The 14,266-nt window shown below is 44.0% G+C and overlaps 1 protein-coding gene across 1 annotated transcript; it reads right to left on the reverse strand.

The window, feature by feature from the left end:
* Positions 1-8,930: 8,930 nt before the first annotated feature.
* Positions 8,931-9,286, reverse strand: LOC311115187 (ciliary microtubule inner protein 2C-like; the record flags this gene model as incomplete). The annotated part of the gene is made up of 2 exons (XM_084190388.1): positions 8,931-9,044; positions 9,143-9,286. 2 exons carry the CDS (start codon positions 9,284-9,286, stop codon positions 8,931-8,933), a joined length of 258 nt encoding a protein of 85 aa, XP_084046514.1.
* Positions 9,287-14,266: the final 4,980 nt, after the last annotated feature.

Raw genomic sequence — 14,266 nt, forward strand, 5'->3', positions numbered from 1 at the left:
CTCGCACACCCAAATATCTCTCTGCAGCTGCCACCACCACCTCAATTTTCTTCGATTTGCATTCCATCCCTGCAGTACAATTAAGAACCATTGCTATAAACGCAAAAAATCCAATCTTGCTGATCCATATATCACTTTTTGGTTTATCCCTCTGTACTTGTACATCTCTACTACTCACACCATTTCTCTCAGGACCCCTCCCCCTTGACCCATCTTCCTCTACTTTCTTCACTACCTCCGCATATGACAACTTCTTCTCTACTCTTACCCTGGATACCTCAACCTGCTTCTCTCGCACTGGACATGTCTGATCCCCAGCCCCATGGCCACCCCTACAATTAGCACATACCACCACTTTCCCCACTGCTTCACACTCCTTTGTTTCCTGCCCTTCTGCACACTTCTCACACCTTGGAATCTCCCTTCTACACACTGCTGCCACATGCCCATAAGTTTGACACCTGTAACATCTTAAGGTATTCGGCACATATGCTCGCACTGGATAACTTATATATCCTAACCTCACTTTCTCAGGCAAAGACTCACCTTCAAAACTCAAAAGAACAGACAATGACTCTTCTGTTTCCCCACTCTCGCCACCCTGTTTACGTCGCACCAAACGACGAGCATCACACACACCGGGAATCATCTCCTTCAGTTGGTCAACTTTTACATTCACTGCTACTCCAGTAATCACTCCTCTCAATGGCGCCCTTTTCTTAAGAGCGAAACAATTCACAGTTCTTTCCCCCATTTGTTTAACTCTGAGCGCCTTCTCCCTCTGCCCAACAGAAACACAAACAATTATCACTAGATCACTTCTGGTTACCCTCACCGATTCCACTTTACCCAACGCTCTTCTTTAACAAACCTTCTCCCTTTTCCCCGCCATTTTTAACTGACTCAAACTCACAATCTTCCTCCATCTCTCTCTTAGACCTCCTCTGCCTCTCTTTTTCCCTCCATTCCTCCTCATTCATCCAAGTATACGTCTCCTTATGATAATACTGCATTTCTCCAAACCTATATCTGTTTCTTGCCTTCTCTAAGGACTCAATTTTCCCTCTCCTTTCCCTTCCGGTGTCTATTCTATCCTCGGCCTTGACCTCTTCATTGCTCTCCTCTTCTGATCCGCTGTCCTCCTCTCCTGAATCACCATCGTCTTCCGATCCCTCATCCGAGCTGTTATCCTCACTATCATCAGGACTTACTCCCTTTCCAACTGCTCGTCTTTTCGCTGAAGACGCCATGCCATCGAACCTGCACAGTTTCCCGCCTCCTGCCCCTCTGCTCGGTTTCCTTAACTATAATAAGGATAAAGAAAAACAATTTTACCTCTTCAATGTAATTGTGCTAATGGTAAATATCATATTAATAAATGTAAATACACTCTTCCATGTTTTCTATAAGGAGTTCGAGCAGTACCCACACTAGTCTCTTCTAGCTCTGATGTTTATGTAGGCCTTCTGTCAGTCTGTCTCTGAGCCTAGCCAACATCTCCATCTAGTGGTCACAGTCTCTACCTGCACTCGAAGAACACATCCCACATGATGCAGTAGTTCAGAGACATTCGGATGCCTGATGTGAAGGTCTGGTCTCGAAGGACCCCTTCTAAGGTAATCTTCATGGGGGGGCAGGTCTCTGTTAGGGGTGGGTGTTGATTAGGGATTGGGGAAATGTTCAGCAACCATGTTAAGAATACTTATTCAGCTTGTACATTTTAGTCATTTAGCAGATGCTCTTATCAAGAGCAACTTACAGGAGCAATTAGGGTTAAGTGCTATGGTATATGAAGAAGTATGACGTTGCTAATGTTTAAAGTAGAGGGAGCCATTTTGTAGTGACACCCCTGTTCGTTGGAGACAGGTGATTGGACAGTAGAGGGAGCCACCCATATTTTTGCATACCTTATAAGTATAGGCTAGAGACAAAGGACGTTAGAACAGACATATTATTTTTGGACACTGTTCTCCAGACACTGCAGGCGTCTGTAAACTTATGCTGAAATCTTGTGATATAAATAAAACTTATAATCAAAGTACAGCCTAAGCGGACTCTTTGTTTCACAGCAATAATTACCAGCATTGACTCGACACTACAATGCCTTGCTCAAGGGCACACTGACAGATTTTTCACCTAGTCGGCTTGGGGATTTGAACCAGTGACCTTTCGGATACTGGCCCAACGCTCTTAACCGCTAGGCTACAGTATGTACATTCATTATGCAGATGTTTAGTGGATACTTTATTAATCGTTCAGCTATAATTAAATAAGAATGCATTCCAAATGGCTCCCTATTTAGTGCACTACTTTTGACCAGGACCCATGTGTTCTTTTTTCTGTTCACATGATATATGTAACGAAATAATTGATGATGTTTCTCTGTCCGCTGATGTATATAATAAATATATATAATGTACAGTGAGGGAAAAAAGTATTTGATCCCCTGCTGATTTTGTACGTTTGCCCACTGACAAAGAAATGATCAGTCTATAATTTTAATGGTAGGTTTATTTGAACAGTGAGAGACAGAATAACAACAACAAAAATCCAGAAAAACAAATGTCAAAAATGTTATAATGTGATTTGCATTTTAATGAGGGAAATAAGTATTTGACCCCCTCTCAATCAGAAAGATTTCTGGCTCGCAGGTGTCTTTTATACAGGTAACGAGCTGAGATTAGGAGCTAATCTCAGTTTGTTACCTGTATAAAAGACACCCTTCCACAGAAGCAATCAATCAATCAGATTCCAAACTCTCCACCATGGCTAAGACCAAAGAGCTCTCCAAGGATGTCAGCGACAAGATTGTAGACCTACACAAGGCTGGAATCGGCTACAAGACCATCGGCAAGCAGCTTGGTGAGAAGGTGACAACAGTTGGTGCGATTATTCGCAAATGGAAGAAACACAAAATAACTGTCAATCTCCCTCCGCCTGGGGCTCCATGCAAGATCTCACCTCGTGGAATTGCAATGATCATGAGAACGGTGAGGAATCAGCCCAGAACTACACGGGAGGATCTTGTCAATGATCTCAAGGCAGCTGGGACCATAGTCACCCAGAAAACAATTGGTAACACACTACGCCGTGAAGGACTGAAATCCTGCAGCGCCCGCAAGGTCCCCCTGCTCAAGAAAGCACATATACATGCCCGTCTGAAGTTTGCCAATGAACATCTGAATGATTCAGAGGAGAACTGGGTGAAAGTGTTGTCGTCAGATGAGACCAAAATGGAGCTCTTGGACACGAATTATCTGTTTAGTGTGTTAACACACTATTGGTAGTTTGTTGTAACCAAGTATTGGTGCTAAACTGTGTGTTATTGGATGCTAGCATGCTAGTTAGCTATGGCGTCATAGTTAGCTAGCTGAATAAAGTAAGTTGAGTCTATTCCTTGAAACATTGAACCGCTGTAGTTCACAACAATTCTAATTTCTAAAGTGGAAGTTGGGAGAGTTTTTATTCGGGTGGTTCAGTGAAACAATTATAGTTTCTGAGGTGGAAGTTTTGGTGAGGGAGGCCCTACTCTCTCCTTTCCCAGATGTTTAGTTCATTTCATTCCGATCTCCTCTGCATTATTGTAGCCATTTGCTACAGCCTGTCAACTATGCCTCTGCCTATCCCTGTTCTCTCCTCTCCGCACAGGCTACACAAACGCCTCACACCGCGTGGCTGCTGCCTCTCTAACCTGGTGGTCCCTGCACGCACCCCACACCTGCCGTTCTGCTGCCAACAAGGCTGACTTCATCCCAGCCTATGCTAACCTCCAGTCCCTCGACTTCCTGGCGCTGACGGAAACATGGATTACCACTGAAAACACTGCTACTCCTACTGCTCTCTCCTCGTCTGACCATGTGTTCTCGCATACCCCGAGAGCATCTGGTCAGAGGGGTGGTGGCACAGGAATCCTCATCTCTCCCAAGTGGACATTCTCAATTTTTCCCCTAACCCATCTGTCTATCTCCTCATTTGAATTCCATGCTGTCACCGTCACTAGCCCATTTAAGCTTAATATCCTTGTCATCTATCGCCCTCCAGGTTCCCTTGGAGAGTTCATCAATGAGCTTGACGCCTTGATAAGCTCCTTTCCTGAGGATGGCTCACCCCTCACAGTTTTGGGGGATTTCAACCTCCCTACGTCTACATTTGACTCATTTCTCTCTGCCTCCTTCTTTCCACTCCTCTCCTCTTTTGACCTCACCCTCTCACCGTCCCCCCCTACTCACAAGGCAGGCAATACGCTTGACCTCATCTTTACTAGATGCTGCTCTTCTACTAATCTCACTGCAACTCCCCTCCATGTCTCCGACCAATACTTTGTATCCTTTTCTCTCTCGCTGTCCTCCAACACTACTCACTCTGCCCCTACACATATGGTAATGCGCCGCCGCAACCTTCGCTCTCTCTCTCCCACTACTCTCTCCTCTTCCATCCTATCATCTCTTCCCTCTGCTCAATCCTTCTCCCTCCAATCTCCTGATTCTGCCTCCTCAACCCTCCTCTCCTCCCTTTCTGCATCCTTTGACTCTCTGTGTCCCCTATCCTCCCGGCCGGCTCGGTCCTCCCCTCCAGCTCCGTGGCTTGATGACTCATTGCGAGCTCACTGGCATCTTTTCACTCCCTCCTCTCTACATTTTCTTCATCTGTTTCTGCTGCTAAGACCACTTTCTACCACTCTAAATTCCAAGCATCTGCCTCTAACCCTAGGAAGCTCTTTGCCACATTCTCCTCCCTGCTGAATCCCCCCCCCCCCTCCTCTCTCTCTGTGGATGACTTCGTCAACCACTTTGAAAAGAAGGTTGACGACATCCGATCCTCGTTTGTTAAGTCTAATGACACTGCTGGTCCTGCTCACACTGCCCTACCCTATGCTTTGACTTCTTTCTCCCCTCTCTCTCCAGATAAAATCCTGCGACTTGTGACTGCAGGCCGCCCAACAACCTGCCCGCTTGACCCCATCCCCTCCTCTCTTCTCCAGACCATCTCCGGTGACCTTCTCCCCTACCTCACCTCGCTGATCAACTCATCCTTGACCGCTGGCTATGTCCCTTCCGTCTTCAAGAGAGCGAGAGTTGCACCCCTTCTCAAAAAACCAACACTCGATCCCACTGATGTCAACAACTACAGACCAGTATCCCTTCTTTCTTTTCTTTCCAAAACTATTGAGCGTGCCGTCTTTAGCCAACTCTCTTGCTATCTCTCTCAGAATGACCTTCTTGATCCAAACCAGTCAGGTTTCAGGACTGGTCATTCAACTGAGACTGCTCTTCTCTGTGTCACGGAGGCTCTCCGCACTGCTAAAGCTAACTCTCTCTCCTCTGCTCTTGTCCTTCTAGACCTGTCTGCTGCCTTTGATACTGTGAACCATCAGATCCTCCTCTCCACCCTCTCCGAGCTGGGCATCTCCGGCGCGGCTCACTCCTGGATTGCGTCCTACCTGACCGGTCGCTCCTACCAAGTGGCGTGGCGAGAAGCTGTCTCCGCACCACGTGCTCTCACCACTGGTGTCCCCCAGGGCTCAGTTCTAGGCCCTCTCCTATTCTCCCTATACACCAAGTCACTTGGCTCTGTCATATCCTCACATGGCCTCTCCTATCATTGCTACGCTGACGATACACAACTAATCTTCTCCTTTCCCCCTTCTGATAACCAGGTGGCGAATCGCATCTCTGCATGTCTGGCAGACATATCAGTATGGATGACGGATCACCACCTCAAGCTGAACCCTGGCAAGACGGAGCTGCTCTTCCTCCCGGGGAAGGACTGCCCGTTCCATGATCTCGCCATCACGGTTGACAACTCCGTTGTGTCCTCCTCCCAGAGTGCGAAGAGCCTTGGCGTGACCCTGGACAACACCCTGTCGTTCTCCGCTAACATCAAGGCGGTGACCCGATCCTGCAGGTTCATGCTCTACAACATTCGGAGAGTACGACCCTGCCTTACACAGGAAGCGGCACAGGTCCTAATCCAGGCACTTGTCATCTCCCGTCTGGATTACTGCAACTCGCTGTTGGCTGGGCTCCCTGCCTGTGCCATTAAACCCCTACAACTCATCCAGAATGCCGCAGCCCGTCTGGTGTTCAACCTTCCCAAGTTCTCTCACGTCACCCCGCTCCTCCGCACACTCCACTGGCTTCCAGTTGAAGCTCGCATCTGTTACAAGACCATGGTGCTTGCCTATGGAGCTGTGAGGGGATCGGCACCTCTGTACCTTCAGGCTCTGATCAGTCCCTACACCCAAACGAGGGCATTGCGTTCATCCACCTCTGGCCTGCTGGCTCCCCTTCCTCTGCGGAAGCATAGTTCCCGCTCAGCCCAGTCAAAACTGTTCGCTGCTCTGGCACCCCAATGGTGGAACAAGCTCCCTCACGACGCCAGGACAGCGGAGTCACTCACCACCTTCCGGAGACATTTGAAACCCCACCTCTTTAAGGAATACCTGAGATAGGATAAAGTAATCATTCTACCCCCCCCCCCCCCCCCCCAAAAAAAAAAAAAAAAAAAAACATATTGTAAAGTGGTTTTCCCACTGGCTATAGGGTGAATACACCAATTTGTAAGTCGCTCTGGATAAGAGCGTCTGCTAAATGACGTAAATGTAAATGTAAATGTAACTCAACTCGCCGTGTTTGGAGGAGGAGGAATGCTGCCTATGACCCCAAGAACACCATCCCCACCGTCAAAGGGACGATGGACGGGGCCATGTACCGTCAAATCTTGGGTGAGAACCTCCTTCCCTCAGCCAGGGTATTGAAAATGGGTTGTGGATGGGTATTCCAGCATGACAATGACCCAAAACACACGGCCAAGGCAACAAAGGAGTGGCTCAAGAAGAAGCACATTAAGGTCCTGGAGTGGCCTAGCCAGTCTCCAGACCTTAATCCCATAGAAAATCTGTGGAGAGAGCTGAAGGTTTGCGTTGCCAAACGTCAGCCTCGAAACCTTAATGACTTGGAGAAGATCTGCAAAGAGGAGTGGGACAAAATCCCTCCTGAGATGTGTGCAAGCCTGGTGGCCAACTACAAGAAACGTCTGACCTCTGTGATTGCCAACAAGGGTTTTGCCACCAAGTACTAAGTCATGTTTTGCAGAGGGGTCAAATACTTATTTCCCACATTAAAATGCAAATCAATTTATAACATACTTTTTGTTGTTGTTATTCTGTCTCTCACTGTTCAAATAAACCTACCATTAAAATTATAGACTGATAATATCTTTGTCAGTGGGCAAACGTACAAAATCAGCAGAGGATCAAATACTTTTTTCCCTCACTATAGATCATGCATTCAATTGTACTAGGTACTGATTTCCTGATTTTCTTTCTTGATCATGTGACTTATGTAATTATCCTTTAAATAGAAGCCAGGTGTGTTCCTATTACACTGATGATGGCGTGATTTCAGCCGAAACGTTTGTATTTTACCTTTTTTTTATGCACCTTTTTGCACTATGCACTCATTTGGCATCATGATGACCAAATAAAAAAAAATATTTTAGCATTTATGCCTTTTGCATTTCTCCTATTTTTTGCCAATGTGTGGGTTTCCATCTTTCTAAGTATTTTTTCTAAGACTGCCTGAAATGTCAGCCTGTTTTGGTGGGAGGGAGCTCTGGCCTTCCATGGTGACATCACCATGCTGTAAATTAGTTAATAAACCAATAAGAAAGAGAGTTCCTAACCTCTGCCAATAACAGCTGATTTTCAGGTTTCCCCTTCCCACTCAAACCACTCTCAAACCGTCCTAGCAACATTCTTGCTTGAGAAATTGTTCTTTGCTATGAAGCTATTTTTGTAACTTTTTGACCATTTTAATTCAAAACAATCAGAGTATGGTACTTAATTGTTTCCCAGAAATGATTTGATATTGAGATAAAAACAGCTGCATTGGACCTTTAAACAAAGTCAGTGATGACTAGTCAATACAGCAATTTTTCTAGTGTGAACACACAACTTAAAGAACTTACCTTGACATCAAAGTGGAGTTTTCACCAAATCAATATGGGGACAACTATTGTTCTCTCTAGCCTGCCCCCCAGGGCCTAGTTTGGGATTGAATTGCAATTTAGTTTTATATCTTCATTTTAAAAAATCACATTTTCATGGCTTTAACGCTGTATAAACTCATCCTGTGTTGTCTCAACAATCTCACTCTTTACCTAGGGCCTATTACTCTGCCAGTCACACACACACAAAGCAACCTTTTAAATCCGGAGTCAGCATAAAAAGCATTATAACACCGGCCTCAATATTTTTTTAAATGCCACCTAAGCAGCTATGAAAGTATTTGCCTCAATTAAATATATCTCTCAATACTCCGATCCGAGGTCTCTCTCTCTCTCTCTCTCTCTCTCTCTCTCACACACACACACACACACACACACACACACACACACACACACACACACACACACACACACACACACACACACACACACACACACGATGTAAGGCCCTGAGAGTATTTATATCAGGTCTAGCTTTATGCTGTATCATGGTACTGAATATTTAATGTCTGTCTTTAAACAGGTGTGAAACTAAGAGCTTGTCATTTGGGATGTGTGGTTGTTCGAACTGTGTATCAGGTTCGGATGGAGACATAGGCTTATAATGCATTTGAGAAAAAGATAAGTGGAGATGGGTAATAATAATGTGTGCTTGATTATGTTTTTAATTTTGTATTATATATTAATTCAGTACAGGGAGGTTTGTTCAAAAGCAGATTAAAGGCATGACAAGGTATAATTCTTAGCTTAAACAATCTGCTCTCTAAAATTCAAAGCTAGAGTTATTCAAAGTCATAGTCTATCTATACTCTAGTCTAGGTCTACTATCCAACAAGCTTAATATATTTTGTTTTGGATACATATGTGCAACATGTGGATCAGGTAAAACAGGAATGTATTTCTTAACTACCCAGCTTTAGATCTTACATCTGCTCCCAGGAGTATTTGTCGCTCTCTTTCACTGGGATGACGAAGTATTTGACAGGCTGTTGTGCTCCTGTCTTGTCCTTGTAGTTCTCTCTGTGTTTCTGAGAGAGCTGCAAACCAATTGTGTTTATGATTAGGCCTATGTAAAATTAGGCATCAAATCGGTCTGTTGAATACATCTCAGAGAGAACTCCCGTCCCTGTCTCACCTGTCCGAAGCTCTTGAGCGTCTCCTGGCGGTCGAAGTCCACATTGAAGCGAGCCCAGTAGGGCGTGTTGAGGGTCCGGTTGCAGCTCTGAGCCAGCTGGGCTGACATTAGAATCCCGCTGTTGGAGAAGATGGACGGGAACATCCCACTGTGGCTGTAGTGCCTACATACTCAACTGCGGACCGGATCCAGACCCAGAATGGACCTCAGGTCCCCCCCCCCCAGAAAAAATGTGACCTCTGGTATCATATAAACACACATAAGACATGGAAAAATGTATAGAATTGCAGGAAATTAGCTTTAAAAGAGCAAATAAAATATTTGCACCATGCATAATGTGTAGAATTGCTGGAGATTTGCTTTAAAACTGCACATTTTCTCTCTGCCAACAAGAGGGATGTGAATAGTTTGATGTCGCATGGGTTGCGAGTTAGGGGTTTGTTACTACGCCGATAAATTACATTATCCATCCGGACCTTTGCCACATAGGAAATTTGTGTGACCGGACCTTCTCAAATAGTACTTGAGTACCCCTGCTGTAGTGAATCATGCTGCAGGCCATTGCCCCGCTGCTGAAGGCCTGAAAGTATTTCATGGTGGCATTCCAGCCTGGTCTCATAGACTAGACGTAACATAGTAAATTTAAATCCGGGACGCTCAAATTAGTATGATATGTTACATTTGTTATGGTTACATAAGACTGACGGTTATTTAAAGCATAAACAAAAGTAGGGTGGTTGGGCAGGGTGGATGGGTGGGCTTATATCCAAAGGTTACAATTTTGAATCTCATCACGGACAACCTTAGCATTTTAGCTAATTAGCAACTTTTCATCTACTTAGCATGTTAGCTAAGCCTAACCCTAACCTTAACCCTTTAACCTAACTCCTAAACTTAAACCTAACCTTAACCCTAACCCCTAGTCTAGCTAACATTAGCCAGCTAGCTAACGTTAGCCACTTAGCCACCAAGCTAGAATTCGTAACATATCATAAATTTAGCAAATTCGTAACGTATTGTACATTTTTGAAAATTCAGAACATATTGTACATTTTGAAAATTCGTAACATATAATACGAATTGTAATTCGTAAGATATCATACGAAATGGGTGATGGATATCCACAAATTAATACATACCATAGGTAGGTAACATATCGTACTAAATGTGTCTCTAATTTATGTACAGAATAATACAAATGCTCTGAGACATGGTTGGGCATTCCTGAAAGCGTCTAAGTATAAGTACTTAGTGCTTATAACATGGCCGCAGTACCTTAACAGATGTGAAAGAAAGTAAACAATATTTGAATAATATTTTATCCTTGCCTGCTTGTCTAGGCAACTCATTCAATATGGGCCATTTGGCAGGTGCCCGTTCTTGTGTGTGATAAGCATTCCATTACCTCTGAACGCCATGTTACTGGACCACTCAAGCAGCACGACAAGCAGCTGCCCAGCACCGGACCCAAACATGGACAGAGACCTACCTGACCCACACCTCTGCACCAACACCAGGCGACCAGAGGGCAACAAAAATAATAACAAATCATAGAATAGAATGGATAAAACTGCCATGCCTGCACTGATATTGTCTATGGTGGCCTAAAACAGAATATCACATAAAGACAATTAATAAGATTGAAATTACTATTGAATTAGATTTAGGAAAATACTATTTAGAAAATGTTGATTACTCTTGAAATCTAGGCTATATAGACATTGAAAATGGTCTGGAAAAATATGGAATTATGGTAGCCTAGGTGGAATTGTAAAAACTATTGGTCGCTAAATCCGGAGAAATTACGGACCATGTAAAAAACTGTTGAATTACTTGGAATCGCACAACATTCAGACATTCGTGTTACTTTCGACATGTGAGTCTTCTCCCTTCGGACGACGATAACACTCTGACCTGTGGGCGGGTGCAGTTTCCAGATGCGCATTTCCAAGCACTCTGATTGGTTGGGAATGCAGGGCTATGATGGGTGAGGGATAGTTTAGCAGCCAAACTAACAGGACTGAAAGGAAACTGAATGGACTGTGAGGGGAAGTTAGAGAGAGAGAGGAGAGGAGCAGGACGGCCTTTTTGTACAGCAATAGAATAGAATGACTTTATTTTTCCAGAAGGATCTTCAGTTGTGGCAAGTCGGGTAAGATAAAGATAGCCAACAGTAAACATTTATAACAGCAACATGCACACATGACAAATACAAATGCTTACAAAGTAGGCCTAACCTATGTAGCCTACAAGATAAATGTAGCTAAGTCACAAAAATCATTTTAATCTAGCATAAAATAAGCATAAATCAAACAAATCAATTTGCATTTAAAAGTAATAGGCCTAGCATATTGATGACGGTACAAAACTGTTCGTGGCTCTCTGGGTATTAAGAAGATGAAATAAAATAAAATTCCCAAACAGACTTTTAATATTGATACCCTCATCGGTTGGCCTGTATTTTGGTATTTTATTAGGATCTGTTGCGAAAGCCGCAGCTGTGGGGTCCACACAGAACATGAAACATGACATAATACAGAATATTAATAGACAAGAACAGCTCAATGACATGTAAAAACGGCACACATAGCCTACATATCAATACATACACACAAAATATGCTGTATTGTGAATTTCTTCTCAACAATATTTTTTTTTTTTTTAAATCTGAGAATGCAACCCTCCCTGTCCAAGACACTTTCTCCCGCCCCTTCCCTCGGTATGACCGTCAGTCGAAGCGCAGACCCCTGTCTTCACCACATGCGCCAGTCAGGCACCGGGATGCGCGAGACCCAGCAGCCAGGAAGCATATAGCGCGGGATAACACGAAAGCTTATGAATAATTGAAAATCCTTCCTTTCTTTCTGTCAAAGGCGATAAAGCAGATGCTGCATGCGGAATGGAAGGAGATTTTGGTTCATCAAAGACGCAATGAGAGGGTCTAGGTTCAGAGATCATTGAACATTTGGTTCATACGCTTATCAGCAGAATATACGAGTTTTTAGCTCTGTGAAGGAAAATACTGTACTTAATTTTCTCCTGAAGTGCTGTATTGTACCGAAGTTGACATGGCTCTTCTAGTCCACCTAAAGACGGTCCGGGACCTTCGTGGAAAGGGGGACAGAATCGCCAAAGTCACATTTCGAGGTAACAAACTCATATACTTTATTATTGCTACAGATGCTTTGTCCGCGATGTTTTCTCTCTCTATGACCCAATAGGTATAGTCATACTGATTGCGCAGTGCCTAGGAGTTTGCAATGTGATTTGGTGTATGAGCCTGTGGATAGGTAAACCCCAATGTGGTGACGCGTCTCCTGTGGTTGCGCTGAATAGTTAGGGAGACCCCTGTCTGGTTCTGCAATCCCAGGAGGTGATGGAGAGCGACACAGATTGTGGAGGCGAGGAGTGCTTTTACGCATTGGAATACATAATACCCTCAAATAAATAATTATTTATTGAGGAATTTTAATTCAAACAGTCGGGTACAACCACTTGGTTTGTCGAATTAGCACATCGTTTTTTTTTTGTTGGCCATCAAGTTCAGAAATGTGTTCAATATCCTATAGTCCTATCGATCAGAAGGAGATTCTCTTCCCTGTAGGCCTAGCCGTTATACGCAACCGTTATTTCACGTTTTACAGCTCTACAGCTCTCATCTATCTCCACCGTGGTTCGCCTCCCTCGCCATGCGCTCAGCTGAGCTGGATCTCACAGTATCAAACACCGTTGATTTTCATCCCTGAAAGGAATGAGACTCCAATAAGGAAGCTGTCCCGTGGTCGGTGGTCCACTCTGGCCAACTCCCCTGGCCAGGCAGGTCTGATTGGAAACAGATTGGTAATCCCAATGCAACAGAAAAACGAATAAACAATATAGGTACTGTAGATGAAGGCTAGACTGCTACGCATTGGTGTGGAGGGAATTGTGTGTGTGTGTGTGTGTGTGCTGCTTTAACTGTTTGCCCATTTCAGCACCATGGAGAGCAAATTCTGGTTTCTGAGATACCTTACATTCCCTCAGTTTATCCCCATAACACCTGAAAGGCCTAGACATTGTGTGTGTGTGTGAGCATGTGCTTGTGTGTGTGGGTGCGATGTAAGTGCCTCTATGAGTGTGTATGCCTGTGTGTGGGTGTGCATGCACACCTTAACCCTAATCTTAACCACACTGCTAACCTTATGCCTAACCCTAACCTTGAATTGAGACCTAAAAGCTACATTTAGTTTTCTTACATTTTTATGATATAACCAATTTTGACTTTGCTGCTGGTTGCAGTGATAACTTTTTATGACTTCACAATGTCAAATTGCTTGTTGATAACCCTTTATGACATCACAATGTCAAATTGTTGGTTAATAACTATGTTATGACATCACAATGACTAATTGTTTGTTGTTAACATTTATGACATCACAATGCTGAATTAGTCATTGAAAGAAATGCTGGAATAACTCTTTATGACAATGAATAGCCTACTTGTTTGTAGAGGAAAGGCCAATAACTGTTTACACAGTAACCCTGCTTAAACAGTACTGGCCATAGGTGCATGCCTGCTGTTTTACCAGTTGAATAGGACACCTGCTGTATAAGCTGCCTGGCACTGAAACCGTATATTATGTGGCTTGTTGTTCAGTTTAATTAAGGAACCATATAAGGTGTTCGGTTTCTGAACAGTTAATTTAGGATGTCAGTGAAAAGGGCCGGCCCGCTGATTAGGCAGGATATGGCGGCAGATTGACGAAGGCGGCACTTTCTGAGCTAAACTGACCTCCAACCACACATAAAACCTCACATAATTCTGCCCCAAAACAAAAACAATTTCTCTCAACCATTGGCATATGGGTTTTTTAGGTGAGTGTTGATGCCATCCTATGATAAGCAGTGCCTACTTTGTCAAAGGCTGGGACGCAAAATATTTATCTTGTCCGTTCCCAGCGTGCCTCTCCAGGGTGCTGTTGGAGAGACGCATCACTGTGGCGCTCCACCAACATTCCGACAAAAAAAAGATCTAACACAAATCATGTAGCTGATATAGCATATGGTAGAAATAGTATGTGGCCTTTACTGTAGCCTACAGGCTGGAGATAAAAATGTATGACAATGTAATGAGATGGAAACTTT

This window comes from Coregonus lavaretus, assembly GCF_964263955.1.
Source record: "Coregonus lavaretus genome assembly, contig: HAP1_SCAFFOLD_5804, whole genome shotgun sequence".
In the NCBI taxonomy this organism is placed as follows: Eukaryota; Metazoa; Chordata; class Actinopteri; order Salmoniformes; family Salmonidae; genus Coregonus; species Coregonus lavaretus.